We start from the raw sequence: 15,448 nt of genomic DNA, 5'->3' as shown, positions 1-15,448 counted from the left end.
CGCGGCCCCGGGCGGTTTATGGAGCATGCGCGGGTCTGTTCATGACGGCGGACGGACGTTTTTTTCGCCTTCGGTCCGTGAACGGTGAGAATGAGGTGGGGCGGGGCGAGAGCGACGGGTGGAGCGGATTCCTGAACACTTTGTTTTAATCTAAAACCCCGAAAAACAAGTCGTCAGCGCTGTCTTTGCACGGAGTGGGGACGTGTTGTCAACTGGATGCTTTTTGGCCGAAGTTAGGCCCCAGGGTGACTGCCGCCATCTTTATAGGGGGCACGTGGCCTTGTGGGTGGCGGGGCTGTGCGCAGCGGCCATCTTTATAGGGGGCACTTGGCCTTGTGGGTGGCAGGGCTGTGCGCAGCGGCCATCTTTATCGGGGGCACTTGGCCTTGTGGGTGGCGGGGCTGTGCGCGGCGGCCATCTTTATAGGGGGCACATGGCCGTTGTTGGTAGGGAGGAGGTTCCCGTGTGCGGCCGCCATCTTTCTAGGGGGCATTTGGCAGTTGGGCTGCGCAGCGGCCATCTTTATGAGGGGCAACGTTTGGAATGACTGGGAGGAACTTGCTTCCCATTCTCCAGACTGGAGGTAACTTGGAGGTCATTAGCATTTCGCCCACTGTGCCCTATGGATAAGGCAGAGTCGAAGAGTGTGGCGGTGGAAAAGCACAGCAAGTCAGGCAGGGCAATCAACATTTCAGGCATAAGCCCTTCATCAAGAATGAGGCTTGTGGGCCAGGGGATCTGAGAGATAAATGGGAGGGGTGTGGGGCTTGGGAGGGGGGGAAGGTAGCTGAGAATGCCATAGGTAGATAAAGGTGGGGTGTGGCAAAGATGACATGTTGGAGAGGAGGGTGGAGTGATTAGATGGGATGAGGTAGAGTGCGGTGCCAAGTTGGAAGGTTGGAACTGGGATAAGATGGGGTGGAGAAATGAGGACACTGGTGAAATCGATGTTGAACCCATGTTGTTGGAGGGTCCCAAGGTGAAAAATTAGGCGTTCTTCCTTCAGGTAATGTGTGGTTAGAGTTTGGTGTTGGATGAGGCTCAGGACCTGCATGTCCTTGGCGGAGTGGGAGGGGGCGTGAAAGTGTTCAGCCACAGGGCAGTGGGGTTGTTTAGTGCGGGAGTCCCAGACAAGTTCTCTGAAGCGATCTGCACGTTGGTGTCCTGTCTCCCCAATGTAGAGGAGACCACATTGGGTGCAACGGATGCAGTAGATGACGTGGGGAAGTACAGGTAAATCTCTTTTGGATGTGGAAGGATCCTTTGGGGCCTTGGATGGAGGTGAGGGAGGAGATGCGGAGTTAGGTTTTGCATGTCTTCTGGTGGAGGGGGAAGGTGCCAGGAGTGGAGGGTGGATTGGTGGGGTGTGTGGTGGGGGTTGTGGGACCTGACAAGGGAGTCGCGGAGGGAATGGTCTCTCCAGAATGCAGATGGGGTCGGGAGGGAAATATACCTCTGGTGGTGGGGTCTGTTTGTCAGTGATGGAAATAGTGGAGGGTGATGTGATGTATCCAGAGGCTGGTGGAGTGGAAGGTGAGGAGCAAGGGGCTCTGTCCTTGTTGGGATTGGAGGGCTGGGTTCAAGCGTAGAAGTGCGGGAAGTGGATGAGATGTGCTGTTGGGCATTGTCAACCATGTGGGTGAGGAAATTGTGGTGTTTGAAGGAGGAGGCCACCTGAGATGTTCTGTGGTGGAACTGGACCTCCAGGAAGCAGATGCAGTGGAGGCGGAGGAATTGGGAATAATTTTTACAGGAGGCAGGTTGGGAGGAGGTGTAGTCCAGGTAGTTGTGGGCGTCAGAGTCGAGAGTGTGATGCTGGAAAAATCACAGCAGTTGAGGCAGCATCAGAGGTGCAGGAGAACCAACATTTCGGGCATAAGCTCTACAAGCTGAGAGAGTCAGTGGGTTTGTAGTATGTGTTTGTGTTGAGTCAATCACTGGAAATGGAGATGGAGAGGTCCAGGAAGGGGAGGGCTAAGATGGTCCAGGTGAACTTGAGGTTGGGGTAAAAGGTGTAAGTGAACTCTTCAACCTCCTCGTGGGAGCATGAGGTAGCGCCAATACAGTCATCAGTGCAGCGGAGGAAAAGGTGTAGTTGTGGAAGATGGACTGTTCCATCTACCCAACAATGAGGCAAGCACAGCTGGGACCCATGCAGGTGCCCATGCCTACCCCCTTTGGTCTGGAGGAAGTGGGAGGATTGGAAGGAGAAATTGTTGAGGGTTCCGGAGAGACCATTCCTTCTGCGATTCCCTTGTCAGGTCCATGCTCCCCACCAACTCGCACTCCACTCCCAGCACCTTCTGCCACCACAAGAATTGCAAAACCTACGCCCACCTCTGCCAAAGGATCCTTCCACGTCCATCAGAGATCTACCCGCATTTCCGCACGTCATCTACTGTATCCATTGCACCCAATATGGTCTCCTCTACGTCAGGGAGACAGGGTGCAGATCATTTCAGAGAACATCTCTGGGACACCGACACAGAACAACATCACCCCTGTGGCTGAACACTTTAACTTCCCCTCCCACTCCCAGGATGTGCAGGTCCTGGGCTGCCTCCATCGCCAAACCCTAACCACCCGACGTCTGGAGGAAGCACACCTCATCTTCCACCCTGGGGCCCTCCAACCCCAGGGCGTCAGTGTGGATTTCACCAGTTTCCTCATTTTTCCCCCCACCTATCACAGTTGCAACCTTCTAACTCAGCACTGCCCTCTTGACCTGTCCTACCTGTCAATCTTCCTTCCCACCTATTTGTTCCACCCTCCTCTCTAACCTGTCACCTTCTCCCCCACCTCCATCTGCCTATCGCATTCCCAGCTACCTTCCCCTCCAGCCCCACCCCTCCCCTCTCATTTATCTCTCCGCCCCCTTGGCCCACAAGCCCTCATTCCTGATAAATGCCTTATGCTGGGAACATCGCTTCTCCTGCTCCTCAGGCGCTGCCTGACCGGCTGCGCCTTTCCAGCACCACACTCTCGGTGCTGACCTCCAGTATCTGCAGTCCTCGCTTTCTCCTGTTGGTAAGGCGGAGTGGTAAGATGGAAGGAAAGGAGGCAAATTCTGGATCCTCATGGCTCAGACGTATATGTTTGAACTTCTGCAGCTCTGGTGGTGTAGATATAGAACGAACAGAAGTCTAACAGAAACAAATTGCTGCAGATGCTGGAAACAACAAATTCTGGAGACCATAAGGGGCCAGACAGCTGAACTGTGGAGGGGACGGCATTTGTCCTACAGTTTAGGGGTGGGGGCGGGTAGCGAGTGTTGGGTGCTGATCAAGAAAAGATGTTGATCGTTCAGGTTAAGAGATCGGAATATGAGAATGGCAGAACAATGGTGTGTCTCCTGTCAGACTTGAAAGGGGCTGACAGTCCCCACAGGGAGGGGGAGGACATGGTAACAAGCCAAAAGAAAGGGGGAGAAATGGGAGCTGGTTAACAATTTTTAAAGGTGTTGAACTCAATGTTAACTCTCGAAAGCTGTAAAGTGCCGTGCCTGAAGATGAGATGTTGGTCCTCCAGTTTGCGCAGTGATTCGCTGGACCGCTGCAGCACGCCGAGGAGAGACGCGTGGCCGTGCGAGTGGGACGCGGTGTTGAAGTGACCAGCTACAGGAAGGGTGGTTGCGCCCAGGTGACACAGCAGGCACCCCGTCTGCGTTTGGTTTCTCTGATGGAGAGTAGGCCACATTGGGTGCGGCGAATACAGGACGCAAGGTCGGGAGGAAGTGAAACGCTGGATGGTGAGCAGGGAGGAGGTGAAGGGGGCAGGTGGTGGCACCTTCTGCGGTGACATGGGAAGGTGCCCCGTGGAGAGGGGGTGTGGTGTTGATGGTTATGGAATGGACTCGGGTGTCCTGCAGGGAACCATCCCTGCCAAATGGAGACGGTGGGGGAAGGGGGGGGAAGATGTGCTTGGTGGTGGTGAGCTGTTGTTGTTTGAAATGGCAGAGAATGATCCTTTGAATGCGGAGGCTGGTGGACTGAGAAATGAGGAAAGAAGGAACCCAGTCACGCTGTTGTGAGTGATGGGAAAGGGCAAGGATAGAAGGATGGGTGATAGGTCACAGAGGATGGAAGCCACGGTAGCAGCGCTGCTTTGGAAGATGGCGTCATCCTAACCGTCGCGATGTAGGCGAAGGAACTGGGAGAATGGGAAGGAGTCCTTGCAGGATGTGGGGTGTGCCGAACTGTATTGGAAGGAGCTATGGGAGCAAGTGGCTTTGCAGCGGATGGTAACGGGACAGTTTATTCCCCGTAATGGAGACGGAGAGGTCAAGGAAAGGAAGGGAAGTGTCAGGAGTAGGCGATGTGGAAGCTGTGGAGGGATGGAAATTGGAGGCAAAATGAATGACGTCTTCACCGGTCCTAATGGGGTAACGAAGCAGCACCCAAACAGTTCGCTGATGTGCGGAGAAGATTTGTGGGAGGGGGCCAGTGTGAAACTGAAACCAGGATCGTTCCGCATCATTGATCAGCTGAGGGAAGCGGGCCGAGAAATGGCGTTTAATATAGCGAAGTGTGAGGTCCTTCACGTTGGAAAGTCAAATCGAGGTAGGGGTTTCAGGGTGAATGGTAGGGCCTTAAGGGGTGGAGTGGAACAGAGGGATCTTGGAGTTCAGGTGCATGGCTCTCTGAAAGTGGAGTCCCAGGTCGACAGGGCAGTGAGGAAGGCATTTGGTACACTGGCCTTCATCAGTCAGGGCACTGAGTACAGAAGTTGGAAAGTTTTATGTTGCAGATATACAGGACATTGGTGAGGCCGCACTCCAGAGTATTGTGTTCAGTTTTGGTCACCTTGCTGTAGGAAGGATGTTATTAAACTGGAAAGAGTGCAGAAGAAATTTCCAAGGATGTTGCCTGGACACCGATGGTCTGAGTTATAGGGAGAGGTTGGACAAGCTAGGAATTTTTTTTCTTTAGAGCGTAGGAGACTGAGAGGGGATGTTATAGAAGTTATAGATCATGAGAGGCATGGATAGGGTGAATGCACTCAGTCTTTTTCCCAGCGTTGGGGAATTGAGGACGAGAGGGCATCAGTTTAAGGTGAGAGGGGAAGGAATAAAAGGGAACCTGAGGCGCAACTTTGTTTTTTACACAGAGGGTGGGACAGATATGGAATGAGCTGCCAGTGCAAGTGGTTGGGGCAGGTACATTAGCAACATTTAAAAGGCATTCGGACAAATACGTGGATAGGAAAGGTTTAGAAGGATATGGGCCCAAGTGCAGGGAAATGGGGTTAGCGTGGATGGGCATTTTGGTCAGCATGGACCAGTTTGGGCCAAAGGGCCTCTCTCCATGCTGTAGGACTTGCTGACCCTATGCCATACTCATAAAGAGGCAGGCATAACTGGGACCCATGTGGGTGCCCACGGCCGCTCCTTTGACTTGGCAGAAGTGAGATGAACTAAAGGAGAAATCGTTCAGTGGGAGACGAGCTCAGCCAGGCGGAGGAGAGAGACGGCAGACAGGAATCGTTCAGGCCTCTGGTCAAGGAAGAAGCCGAGAGCTCTTAGAGCATCCTGGTTGGGGGGATGGGGGTTGGGAGGGATTGCACATCCAGGGTGAACAGGAGGCAGTTAGGGCCAGGGAACTGGGAATTATCAATACAATGGAGGGCATCAGAGGAATCGCGGCCAGAGTCTGGACAAGTGGAGACAGGATGGAGTCAAGGTAGGAGGAAATGAGTTCAGTGGGGCAGGAAGAGACTGATACAATGGGTCTCCCGGGGCAGTCTGGTTTGTGGATTTTGGGAAGGAGGTAGGAGTGGGCTGTCCAGGGTTGGGTGATGACTAGGTTTGAGGCAGTGAGGGAGAGGGGGGAGGATCTCCAGACGTAATGAGATCAGTGACAGTCCTGGTGAGAGCTAGCATTGTCATGATGTACAACCTCCTTCTCCGCACTCACTCCTTCCAAAAAGTCTGGGTTTGAAGGGCCAGTTTAATTGTAGCTAACTGGGGCAGCACGGTGGCTCAGTGGTTAGCACTGCTGCTTCACAGCGCCAGGGACCCGGGTTCAATTCCAGCCTCGGGTCATTGTCTGTGTGGAGTTTTACACATTTTCCCCATGTCTGCGTGGGTTTCCTCCGGGTGCTCCAAGTTTCCTCCCACTGTCTAAAACATGTGCAGGTCAGGGTGATGAGGCCATGCTAAATTGCCCCATAGTGTTCAGGGGTGTGTAGGTTAGTCGGGGGGAAATGTAGAGTAACAGGGGAATGGGTCTGGGTGGGTTATTCTTCGGAGGGTCCGTGTGGACTTGTTGGGCCAAATGACCTGTTTCTACACTGTCGGGAGTCTGATTCCCATGATACTGCCTCAGACAAAAGGCTTTCAAGGTGAAAACAGACTTGTACAATGAAAGGGGAGTAGCCAGTTTTCCCAGCCAGCTTTTCTTTGGCTTGGTCGGGCTATTCACTGAAAGCAGTCAGGCATGGAGGAGGGTGTGCCATGCTGCCATCTCTCTCTGTCTGTGTCTGTCTGTCTCTCTCTCTTTCTTTGTCTCTCTCTCTCTCTCTCTCTCTCTCTCTCTGTGTGTGTGTGTGTGTGTGTGTGTGTGTGTGTGTGTGTGTGTGTGTGTCTCTCTTTCTCTCTCTCTCTCTCTCTCTCTCTCTCTCTCTCTCTCTCTCTCTCTCTCTCTCTCTCTCTCCCCACCCTCTTTTCCTCCTCTTCCCCCATAAGACCCTGTGTTTGACTTTACCTTTAGTACCAAGGGGTGTTTAGGGGACACTGTTGCAAGTATTGGGAACACCATCGTTAAGTTGGGATAATCTGTTGGGTTTTTACATACGTTATTTTATTCTGTTCTGTTTGTGTTTCATTTGGTAATCTTGAAAATAATTTCTATTTTATTTGAAAACCGGCTGGCGAATGTGCTGCTGTTGTAGTCTGGCATGCTGACCGTTACCTTGCCAGCTCTCAGACACTTCTTCCTAACTCCCCCTGACCATGGCCCCACATCTGAAAATCAATCCACTGGTGCCAGGGCTGTCCTCTGGCGATTCCTCCCCCCTCCCCCACTGCCTCTGACCTCATAGTCTCCCGGCCCTGGACAGCCCACTTCTACCTCCTTCCCAAAATCCACAATCCAGACTGCCCCGGGAGACCCATCGTATCAACCTGCCCCACTGAGCTCATTTCCTCCAACCTTGACTCCATCCTCTCTCCACTTGTCCAGACTCTGCCCAGTTATGATGCTCTCTGCCATATGAGCAATTCCCAGTTCCCTGGCCCTAACTGCCTCCTGTTCACCCTGGATGTGCAATCCCTCCCAACCCCCATCCCGCCCCCCCCCACACCAGGATGCTCTAAGAGCTCTCGGCTTCTTCCTTGACCGGAGGCCTGAACGATTCCTGTCTGCCGTCTCTCTCCTCCGCCTGGCTGAGCTTGTTTCCCACTGAACGATTTCTCCTTTAGTTCATCTCACTTCTGCCAAGTCAAAGGAGCGGCCGTGGGCACCCGCATGGGTCCCAGTTATGCCTGCCTCTTTATGGGTATGGCATAGGGTCATCAAGTCCTACAGCATGGAGAGAGGCCCTTTGGCCCAAACTGGGTCCATGCTGACCAAAATGCCCATCCACGCTAACCCACATGGGTCCCAGTTTGTTATGGGGTATTTGGAACAATCCTTGTTCCATTCCCAGACGGGCTCCCTCCAACAACTCTTTCCTCGCTACACCGACGACTGCTTCGTGCCATCCCGTGAGGATTTTGAAAACTTCATTCATTTTGCCTCCAATTTCCACCCCTCCAAAACTTCCACATGGTCCATTCCCAATACTTCCCTTCCTTTCCTTGACCTCTCCGTCTCCATTTTGGGGAATAAACTATCTGCTGCCATCCACTACAGAGCCCCTGACTCCCATAGCTCCCTTCACTACAGCTTTTCACACCCTATGTCCTGCAGGGATTCTATCCCAATTCATTCACCTCCGTTGTTGCTGTTCGGATGATACCACCTTCCGAAACGGTGCTGCTGACATGGCTTCCTCCTTCCGTACCTGTGGTTTCCCACCCCCTGGGGTTGACAGGGCCCTCAGCCACATCTGACCTATCAGCTGTGCTTGTACCCCTGCCCCCTCCCATTACTCACAACAGCCTGCTCGGGCTCCCCTTGTCCTCAATTTTCAGTCCACCAGTCTCCGCATTCAAAGGATCATTCTCTGCCGTTTCAGACAACTCCAGCAGAACGCCACCACCAAACACATCTTCGTGTCACTCCTCCTCCTCCCTCCCCCCCCCAACACCTTCAAATTGTAAACCATTCCCATTTCTTCCCTTTCTTTTGGTTTGTTACCGTGTTTTCCCACCCCCCCCCCCACCAATCCCAGTGGGGACTGTCTGTCCCTTTCAAGTCTGACAGGAGACACACCATTGTTCTGCCATTCTCACATTCCAATCTCTTAATCTGAACTGTCAACATCCTTTTCTCCCCAGCACCCAACACTCACTACCTACCTGCACCCCTAAACTGTCGTGTAAGTACTGTCCCCTCCACACTTCAGCTCTGACGAAGAGTCATCTGGACTCGAAAGGTTAGCTCGCCCGCTCTCTCTCCGCATAACTCTTAGAATACCCAAGGAGGCTTCCCAGCCAATGAGCGTTATGGCACAGCGCCGTCTCCCTGACGTTCCCCTGTATCTTTGCACACTTTATCTTTGAATAACCTCCAATGTGTTATTGAACCCGCCTTCCCTGCACTTCCAGGCAGTGTATTCCAGTCACAAATCACTCATTATGGGGTACAGTGTTATCTTGCATCAGATTAGTTAACTAGCCAATCACTTTAAATTTCAGCCCTGTTGTTTATGAGATTGGATATCCCTACAGTGTGGAAACAGGCCCTTCGGCCCAACATATCCAGGCTGACCCTCTCTGAAGGGTAACCCACGCAGACCCATTTCCCTCTGACGAATGTACCTAACACTATGGGGCAATTTAGCAATTCACCCTGACCCGCACATCTTTGGACTGTGGGGGGAAAACCAGAGCACCCGGAGGAAACCCGCACAGACACGGGGAGAATGTACAAACTCCACACAGTCGAAGGTTGGAATCGAACCTGGGACCCTGGCGCTGTGAGGCAGCAATGCTAACCACTGAGCTACCGTGCCACCCATTTTATAGACGGGAACCATTTCTCCCTAATGACTGCATCCAGACCCACTCCTGGTTTTGAAATTTTACTTTTATCGGATGTGCTCTGGTTTCCGACAATGCTGGTAGATAAGAGGTTATCCACCCATTGATGTTGAAGTAATGGTATCACGTGTCCAAATCAGCAGTAAACGTCTGTATTTCTACCATGATTATAAAGTTGTTGTGGTTCTGTTCGCCAAGCTGGGAATTTGTGTTGCAGACGTTTCGTCCCCTGTCTAGGTGACATCCTCAGTGCTTGGGAGCCTCCTGTGAAGCGCTTCTGTGATCTTTCCCCCGGTATTTGTAGTGGTTTGAATCTGCCGCTTCTGGTTGTCAGTTCCAGCTGTCCGCTGCAGTGGTCGGTATATTGGGTCCAGGTCGATGTGCTTGGACTATAAATGCCGGGGGAAAGATTACAGAAGTACTTCACAGGAGGCTCCCAAGCACTGAGGATGTCACCTAGACAGGGGACGAAACGTCTGCAACACAAACTCCCTGCTCGGCGAACAGTACCACAAGCACGAGCACCCGAGCTACAAATCTTCCCACAAACTTTGAATGATTGTAAAGTAATGCAATGTTCCAAGGCGTTTGTACAGGACATTGGTTCGGCCAGTTTTGGAATACTGCATTCATTTCTGGTCTTCCTGCTATAGGATGGATGTTGTGAAACTTGAAAGGGTTCAGAAAAGACTTACAAGGATATTGCCAGGGTTGGAGGGTTTGAGCTGCAGGGAGAGGCTGAACAGGCTGGGGCTGTTTTCCCTGGAGCATGGGAAGCTGAGGTTTATAAAATCATGAGGGGCATGGATAGGGTAAATAGACAAGGTATTTTCCCTGGAGTGGGTGAGTCCAGAACTAGAGGGCATAGGTTTAAGGTGAGAGAGGAAAGATTTAAAAGGAACCTAATGGGCAACTTTCTCATGCAGAGAGTAACGTCTGTGTGGAATGAGCTGCCAGAGAAGGTGGTGGAGGCTGGTGCACTAAGAATCAGTTTAAAAACATCTGGATGGGTACACAGAACATTCCAGCGCAGTCCAGGCCCTTCGGCCTTCGATGTCGTGCCGACCTGTGGAACCAATCTGAAGCCCATCTAACCGACACTATTCCATTCTCATCCAGTGACCATTTAAATGCCCTTAAAATTGGTGAGTCAACTACTGTTGCAATAGAAGTCGACTCGCCAAATATGAATAGGAAGGGTTTAGGGGGATATGGGCCAAACGCTGGCAAATGGGACTGGATTAATTGAAGATATCTGGTTGTCATGGATGAGTTGGACCAGAAAGTCTGTTTCCATGCTGTACAGCTCTATGACTCTGCTTCACAAAAAATGTCTGAATGTGATATTTGACACTGGGGTCCATACGAAGATGTTGGGGCAGGTGACCAAACGTTTTGCCTAATAACAAGGTATGAAGGGGTGTCTTAAAGGAGGTAAGGAAGGTAAAGAGACAGGGAGTTTGAGAGAGGAAACTCCAGACTTTATGGCCTTGGTAACTGATGGAATAGCCAGTATCAGTGGAGTGATTTAATATTTATTTGGGAGTGTATTTGGATTGTTAAGTCTACAGGAAACAAAGGAATGGATGACGTTTCTGCAGCAGATGAGGTTAGACTCGGATAGAGTTAGGGGATGTGACTGAGGTGGCAGTAGGTGGTCTTGGTGATGATGGGGATATGTGGCTAGGGTGAAATATTTCTCTGTGATTGTGAACAGTCTAGTTCAGCCTCAGACGTTTGCCAGGGAGACGGATGGAGTCGGTGCTGAGGGAGCACAATCCGACCAAGGGAATGAAGGTAATGGCTTCAATCGTCCCAATATTGAAATGGAGGAATTTGTCTGCTAATCCTGTGCTGGCTGTCATACAAGTGAGGATGGTGTGTGACTGGGAAGTGACGGTGTTCACATTCTTCAGCTGGACTGGTCCTTTCGGATGGTGAAAGTTCAAGGATTGGGAAATTTCTGATCAAATTGGAAGCTGTTTCATATCCCTCTCCTTTCCCACCTGCCTGTCCCTTTGTTTTACATTCCTAGGAAGGCCAGAGAGTCTTCCGTGTGTCTGAACTAGGTGTGGGTGTCGTGCTTAAGTGGTAAGACTGGAAGAGATTTCTTGTAACCCGAAATTACTTTTAGATTTCGAATCTAGCTCGGCGAAAAAAATTGATTACTGAGAGAAATTTAGAGCTAATATTTTGACCGATGTGACCTTGCAAGGAAGAAAGAATAATTTTATCAACTTAAAATGTAAGCATTATTGAAATCAACGATAATTATCTCTGTTGTGTATCTCTGCTTGTCCAAAGTTATTTTCTCTCTGCCTACAACCCCAAATGCCGACATCCCCCGCCTCATCCTATTACAGATTAGAGTTTTATGTTAGACCAGACCAGGTGGAATGTCCCCTTCCCTGAAAGACATTTGTGAACAACTGGGTTTTTGTGACAATCCATTCGCTTTCGTGCTAACTTTCTCCCAGGGCCAGCCCTACAAATGACCAGATTTAATCAGCTCGATTTTCCCAACTTGTCTTCCCAGTTTTCTGGGTTCTCTCTCACTCATTTTTTTTCTCTTCCCCCTCCCCCACCTATTTCACAGGAGACCACAAGGATAGTGTTTGCAGTTGGGGGCAGCTAAACCAAATGTTGAATCAGAGTCTGACAGTCACTCAGTTTGTCTTAACCTGAATTTTGCAAATGGAAGAAAACAGCACCGTTCTCAGTGGAGAGAAACCAGACACAGGTGCTGTGTGTGGACGAGGATTCACCCGATCGTCTGATCCGTCAAAACCTAGACGCGGTGACGGTGGGGGGAAGCCGTGGAAATGCGGAGACTGCGGGAAGGGGTTTATCTCCCCATCAAAGGTGGAAATTCACCGGCGCATTCACACCGGGGAGAGGCCGTTCACCTGCACCAAGTGTGGGAAGGGCTTCACTCAGCTATCTGACCTGCTGACCCACCAGCGAATTCACACCGGGGAGAGGCCGTTCACCTGCCCTGACTGTGGGAAGGGTTTCACCCAGTTCACCCACTTGCTGACGCACCAGCGCGTGCACACGGGGGAGAAGCCGTTCACCTGCTCCGACTGTGGGAAAGGATTCGCTCAGTTATCCAACGTGCTGCGACACCAGCGGGTTCACACCGATAAGAGGCCTTTCAAGTGCCCAGAGTGCGGGAAGTGCTACAAAAGCTCCGAGGAGCAAACGTCCCATCAGCGTGTTCACACGGACGAGAGGCCGTTCAGGTGCTCCCACTGCGAGGCTGGTTTCAAGCGCTCGTCTCAACTCGCTCTACACCAGCGGGTTCACACCGGAGACAGGCCGTTCACCTGCTCCACCTGCGGGAAGGGATTCACTCAGTTAACCCATCTGCTGACGCACCATCGAACGCACACCGGGGAGAGACCCTTCCCCTGCCCGGAGTGCGGAAAGGGATTCGCCCAGCTCACCCACCTGCTGGTCCACCAGCGGTCTCACACTGGGGAAAAGCCGTTCAGCTGCTCTGCGTGCGGCAAGGCGTTCACGGCCTCGTCCATTCTGCAGGCACACCAGCGGGTTCACACGGATGAGCGGCCATTCAGGTGCTCCTACTGTGGGACAGGGTTCAAGCACTCATCCCAACTCACTGTCCACCACCGTCTTCACACGGGGGAGAGACCATTCACTTGCTCTGACTGTGGCAAAGGATTCACTCAGTCGTCCCACCTCCTGAGACACCAGCGAGTTCACAAATAACTGGAGGGATCGAACGTTGTTGTGGATTCAGACTCTCTCAAGTGGTTTATTATTGATTAACTAAGAGGTACTGTTTTCTGTCCTTAAACATGATAGGCTCCGGGACCGGAGGAGATGCCAACAACAGCACTGAGGGAAGTGAAAATAGAAACTGCAGCGATACTGCCATAATATTCTAATCTGCCTTACACAGGGATGGTGCCAGAGGACAGAAGAATTGCAAATGTCAGGCCCCTTGTTGTAAAATGGCCATAAAGACCAGTTCAGTCAATGGAACAGCAGCGATGAGGATTCTTCTGCAAGTATTCATTAGAGACCAATTAAAATTCATATCAGTAATTACTGGTTAATTAATCAGAGTTAGCATTAATTTTAAGGCAAAATGGTCACTGCTAGAGATTTTTTGTAAAGTTCATCAGTTGATGTGGTGTGTGTGTGTATGTGTGTGGACCTCCAAAGGGTAACTGATACAATGCCACACAACAGACCAGTGAGCAAAGTTAAAGCTCCTGCAATGAAGGGGACGTGGATACAGAATTGGCTGAGTGACCGGAAACTGAGGGAGAATGGATGTATTTAAGCTGGAGGAATTTTAGTCATGGATTTGTTATGGTCGGTGTTGAGATGTCTGCTTTTCCTCATGTATCGACACAAAACATTTTCAACCAACTTTAACGTTTACCTGTATATATTCAGTGACTGTTTTTTAAAAACATATTAAATGCCCTGATTTAATCATGTGACTGGAAGGAGCAGAAACCTTGTGAAAACCTGTTCAGAGTCAGTGAGACATCACCAGCTTCTATCCCTCCTGATAGGACAAACTATTGTGTTGGAAACTGTTTAAAAAGTTGTGTTACTGTGTCCAACAAAAAACCCCAACACAGAAGGATTGCAGTTATATCAAGAAGATCTGTTTATTGCCCCACTTTCATTGGATGGGGTATTGAGTATAAGAGCTGACAGATCATGTTAACACTGTACAAGACATTGGTTCGGCCGCATTTGGAATCCTGTGTACAGTTCTGGTCGCCACATTACCAAAAGGATGTGGATGCTTTGGAGAGGGTGCAGAGAAGGTTTACGAGGATGTTGCCTGGTATGGAAGGTGCGAGCTGTGAAAAGAGGTTGAGTAGGTTAGGTTTATTTTCATTAGGAAAAAGAGATTGAGGGGGGACCTGATTGTGGTTTATAAAATCACGAAGGGTATAGACAGGGTGGGTAGAGACCAGTTTTTTCCCAGGGTGAAAGATTCAGTAATGAGAGGTCACGCTTTCAAGGTGAGAGGTGGAAAGTTCATGAGGGATACACGCGGCAAGTACTTCACACAGAGGGTGGTGGGCGTCTGGAATGCGTTGCCAGCAGAGGTGGGAGAGGCAGGCATGGTAGATTCATTTAAGCTGTGTCTGGACAGATGCATGGGTAGGTGGGGAGCAGAGGGATACAGATGCTTCGGAATTGGGTGACAGGTTTAGACAGTAGATTTTAATCAGCTCAGGCTTGGAGGGCCGAAGAGCCTGTTCCTGGGCTGTAAGTTTTCTTTGGTTTTCTTTCCATCAGAAGTTGTTTTATCTGTTGCGCAAGCCTTTGTCTGAATCCCCTTTCTCTCAGTCTCTTGTCTCTCAGTCCCCTGTCTCTCAGTTTTTCTTGCCAAGGAGGCTTGGTCGCAATATGCTTCCAGTGCTGAAACCGACTGCTTTTTAATTCCACCATATTGAAATAGGCAGGCAGTTCAGGGATGAATGATGTTTCCTAGTACATCCACTGATTATCTCAACCTTCCCCCTCTCAAAACAAGGTCAAATCTCTGACCTGCACGATATTAGGCAGAATTCTGTATGTGTGCTGTCTTCAGGGATTGGCTTTCCTTTGTGAAAGCATTGAATTAGACTAAGTTTCTGCAATACTCCTTCGATGTCTGATGTAGGAATTTCTTTTTAAAGAGAAGAAACTGTTTGCAGCTCCTGGTCTCTTGACTAGCCAACCCCCAAGAAAGGAACTGAAGATTTCTGACTCCAATTCTGGACTTGTTAAACTCGCTCTTAATAGCAAAGACGTTGATAAAGGGGTAGATCTTGGTTGTTTTGTACTGAAGTGTTAATAATCTGATAATCTCTACCTTTTTTTTATTCAGGTGTCTCTCTTTACTGGATGTAGGTTTGCTCGCTGAGCTGGAAGGTTCATTTCCAGACGTTTCGTCACCCTACTAAGTAACATCTTCAGTGGGCCTCTGGGTGAAGCACTGCTGATAATTCCTGCTTTCTATTTATATGTTTCATCAACAGTGCTTCGTCCGGAGGCTCACTGAAGATGTTACTTAGTAGGGTGACGAAACATCTGGAAATGAACCTTCCAGCTCAGCGAGCAAACCGACATCCAGAACCTCAACCTGAGCTACAAATCGTCTCAAAATCTCTCTGTAGATTTGCCTGGGTAGAGACCCTCCACACAACAGGTAGGTCTAAGTGTGAATTAAACCCTACCTCTACTGTTAGAGTGGCGTTACTGCAGTTCTTGCAAAGAAAGCGTTCACAAGCAGAGGGTGTAGCAGACCACTGTTAAGCCAGTGGTAAT

General features: G+C 50.4%; 1 protein-coding gene across 2 annotated transcripts; it reads left to right on the top strand.

The window, feature by feature from the left end:
• The first annotated feature begins 19 nt into the window (after positions 1-19).
• Positions 20-15,050, top strand: LOC132828713 (zinc finger protein 239-like). Of its 2 annotated transcripts, XR_009646143.1 has the most exons (3): positions 20-84; positions 11,739-13,982; positions 15,009-15,050. XR_009646143.1 is itself a non-coding variant. In XM_060845805.1 (2 exons), the coding sequence occupies exon 2, from the start codon at positions 11,837-11,839 to the stop codon at positions 12,872-12,874; it is 1,038 nt and encodes a 345-aa protein (XP_060701788.1). In that variant the 5' UTR covers positions 20-84; positions 11,739-11,836; the 3' UTR covers positions 12,875-14,686. The 2 variants fall into 2 exon arrangements, 1 of the variants encoding a protein (XP_060701788.1); XM_060845805.1 differs by lacking the exon at positions 15,009-15,050 and having other exon boundaries at positions 11,739-14,686.
• Positions 15,051-15,448: the final 398 nt, after the last annotated feature.

Source organism: Hemiscyllium ocellatum, chromosome 27 (genome assembly GCF_020745735.1).
Source record: "Hemiscyllium ocellatum isolate sHemOce1 chromosome 27, sHemOce1.pat.X.cur, whole genome shotgun sequence".
Classification (NCBI taxonomy): Eukaryota; Metazoa; Chordata; class Chondrichthyes; order Orectolobiformes; family Hemiscylliidae; genus Hemiscyllium; species Hemiscyllium ocellatum.
Note: the sequence above shows the minus strand (reverse complement) of the source record. Positions and strands in the feature narration are given on the sequence as shown.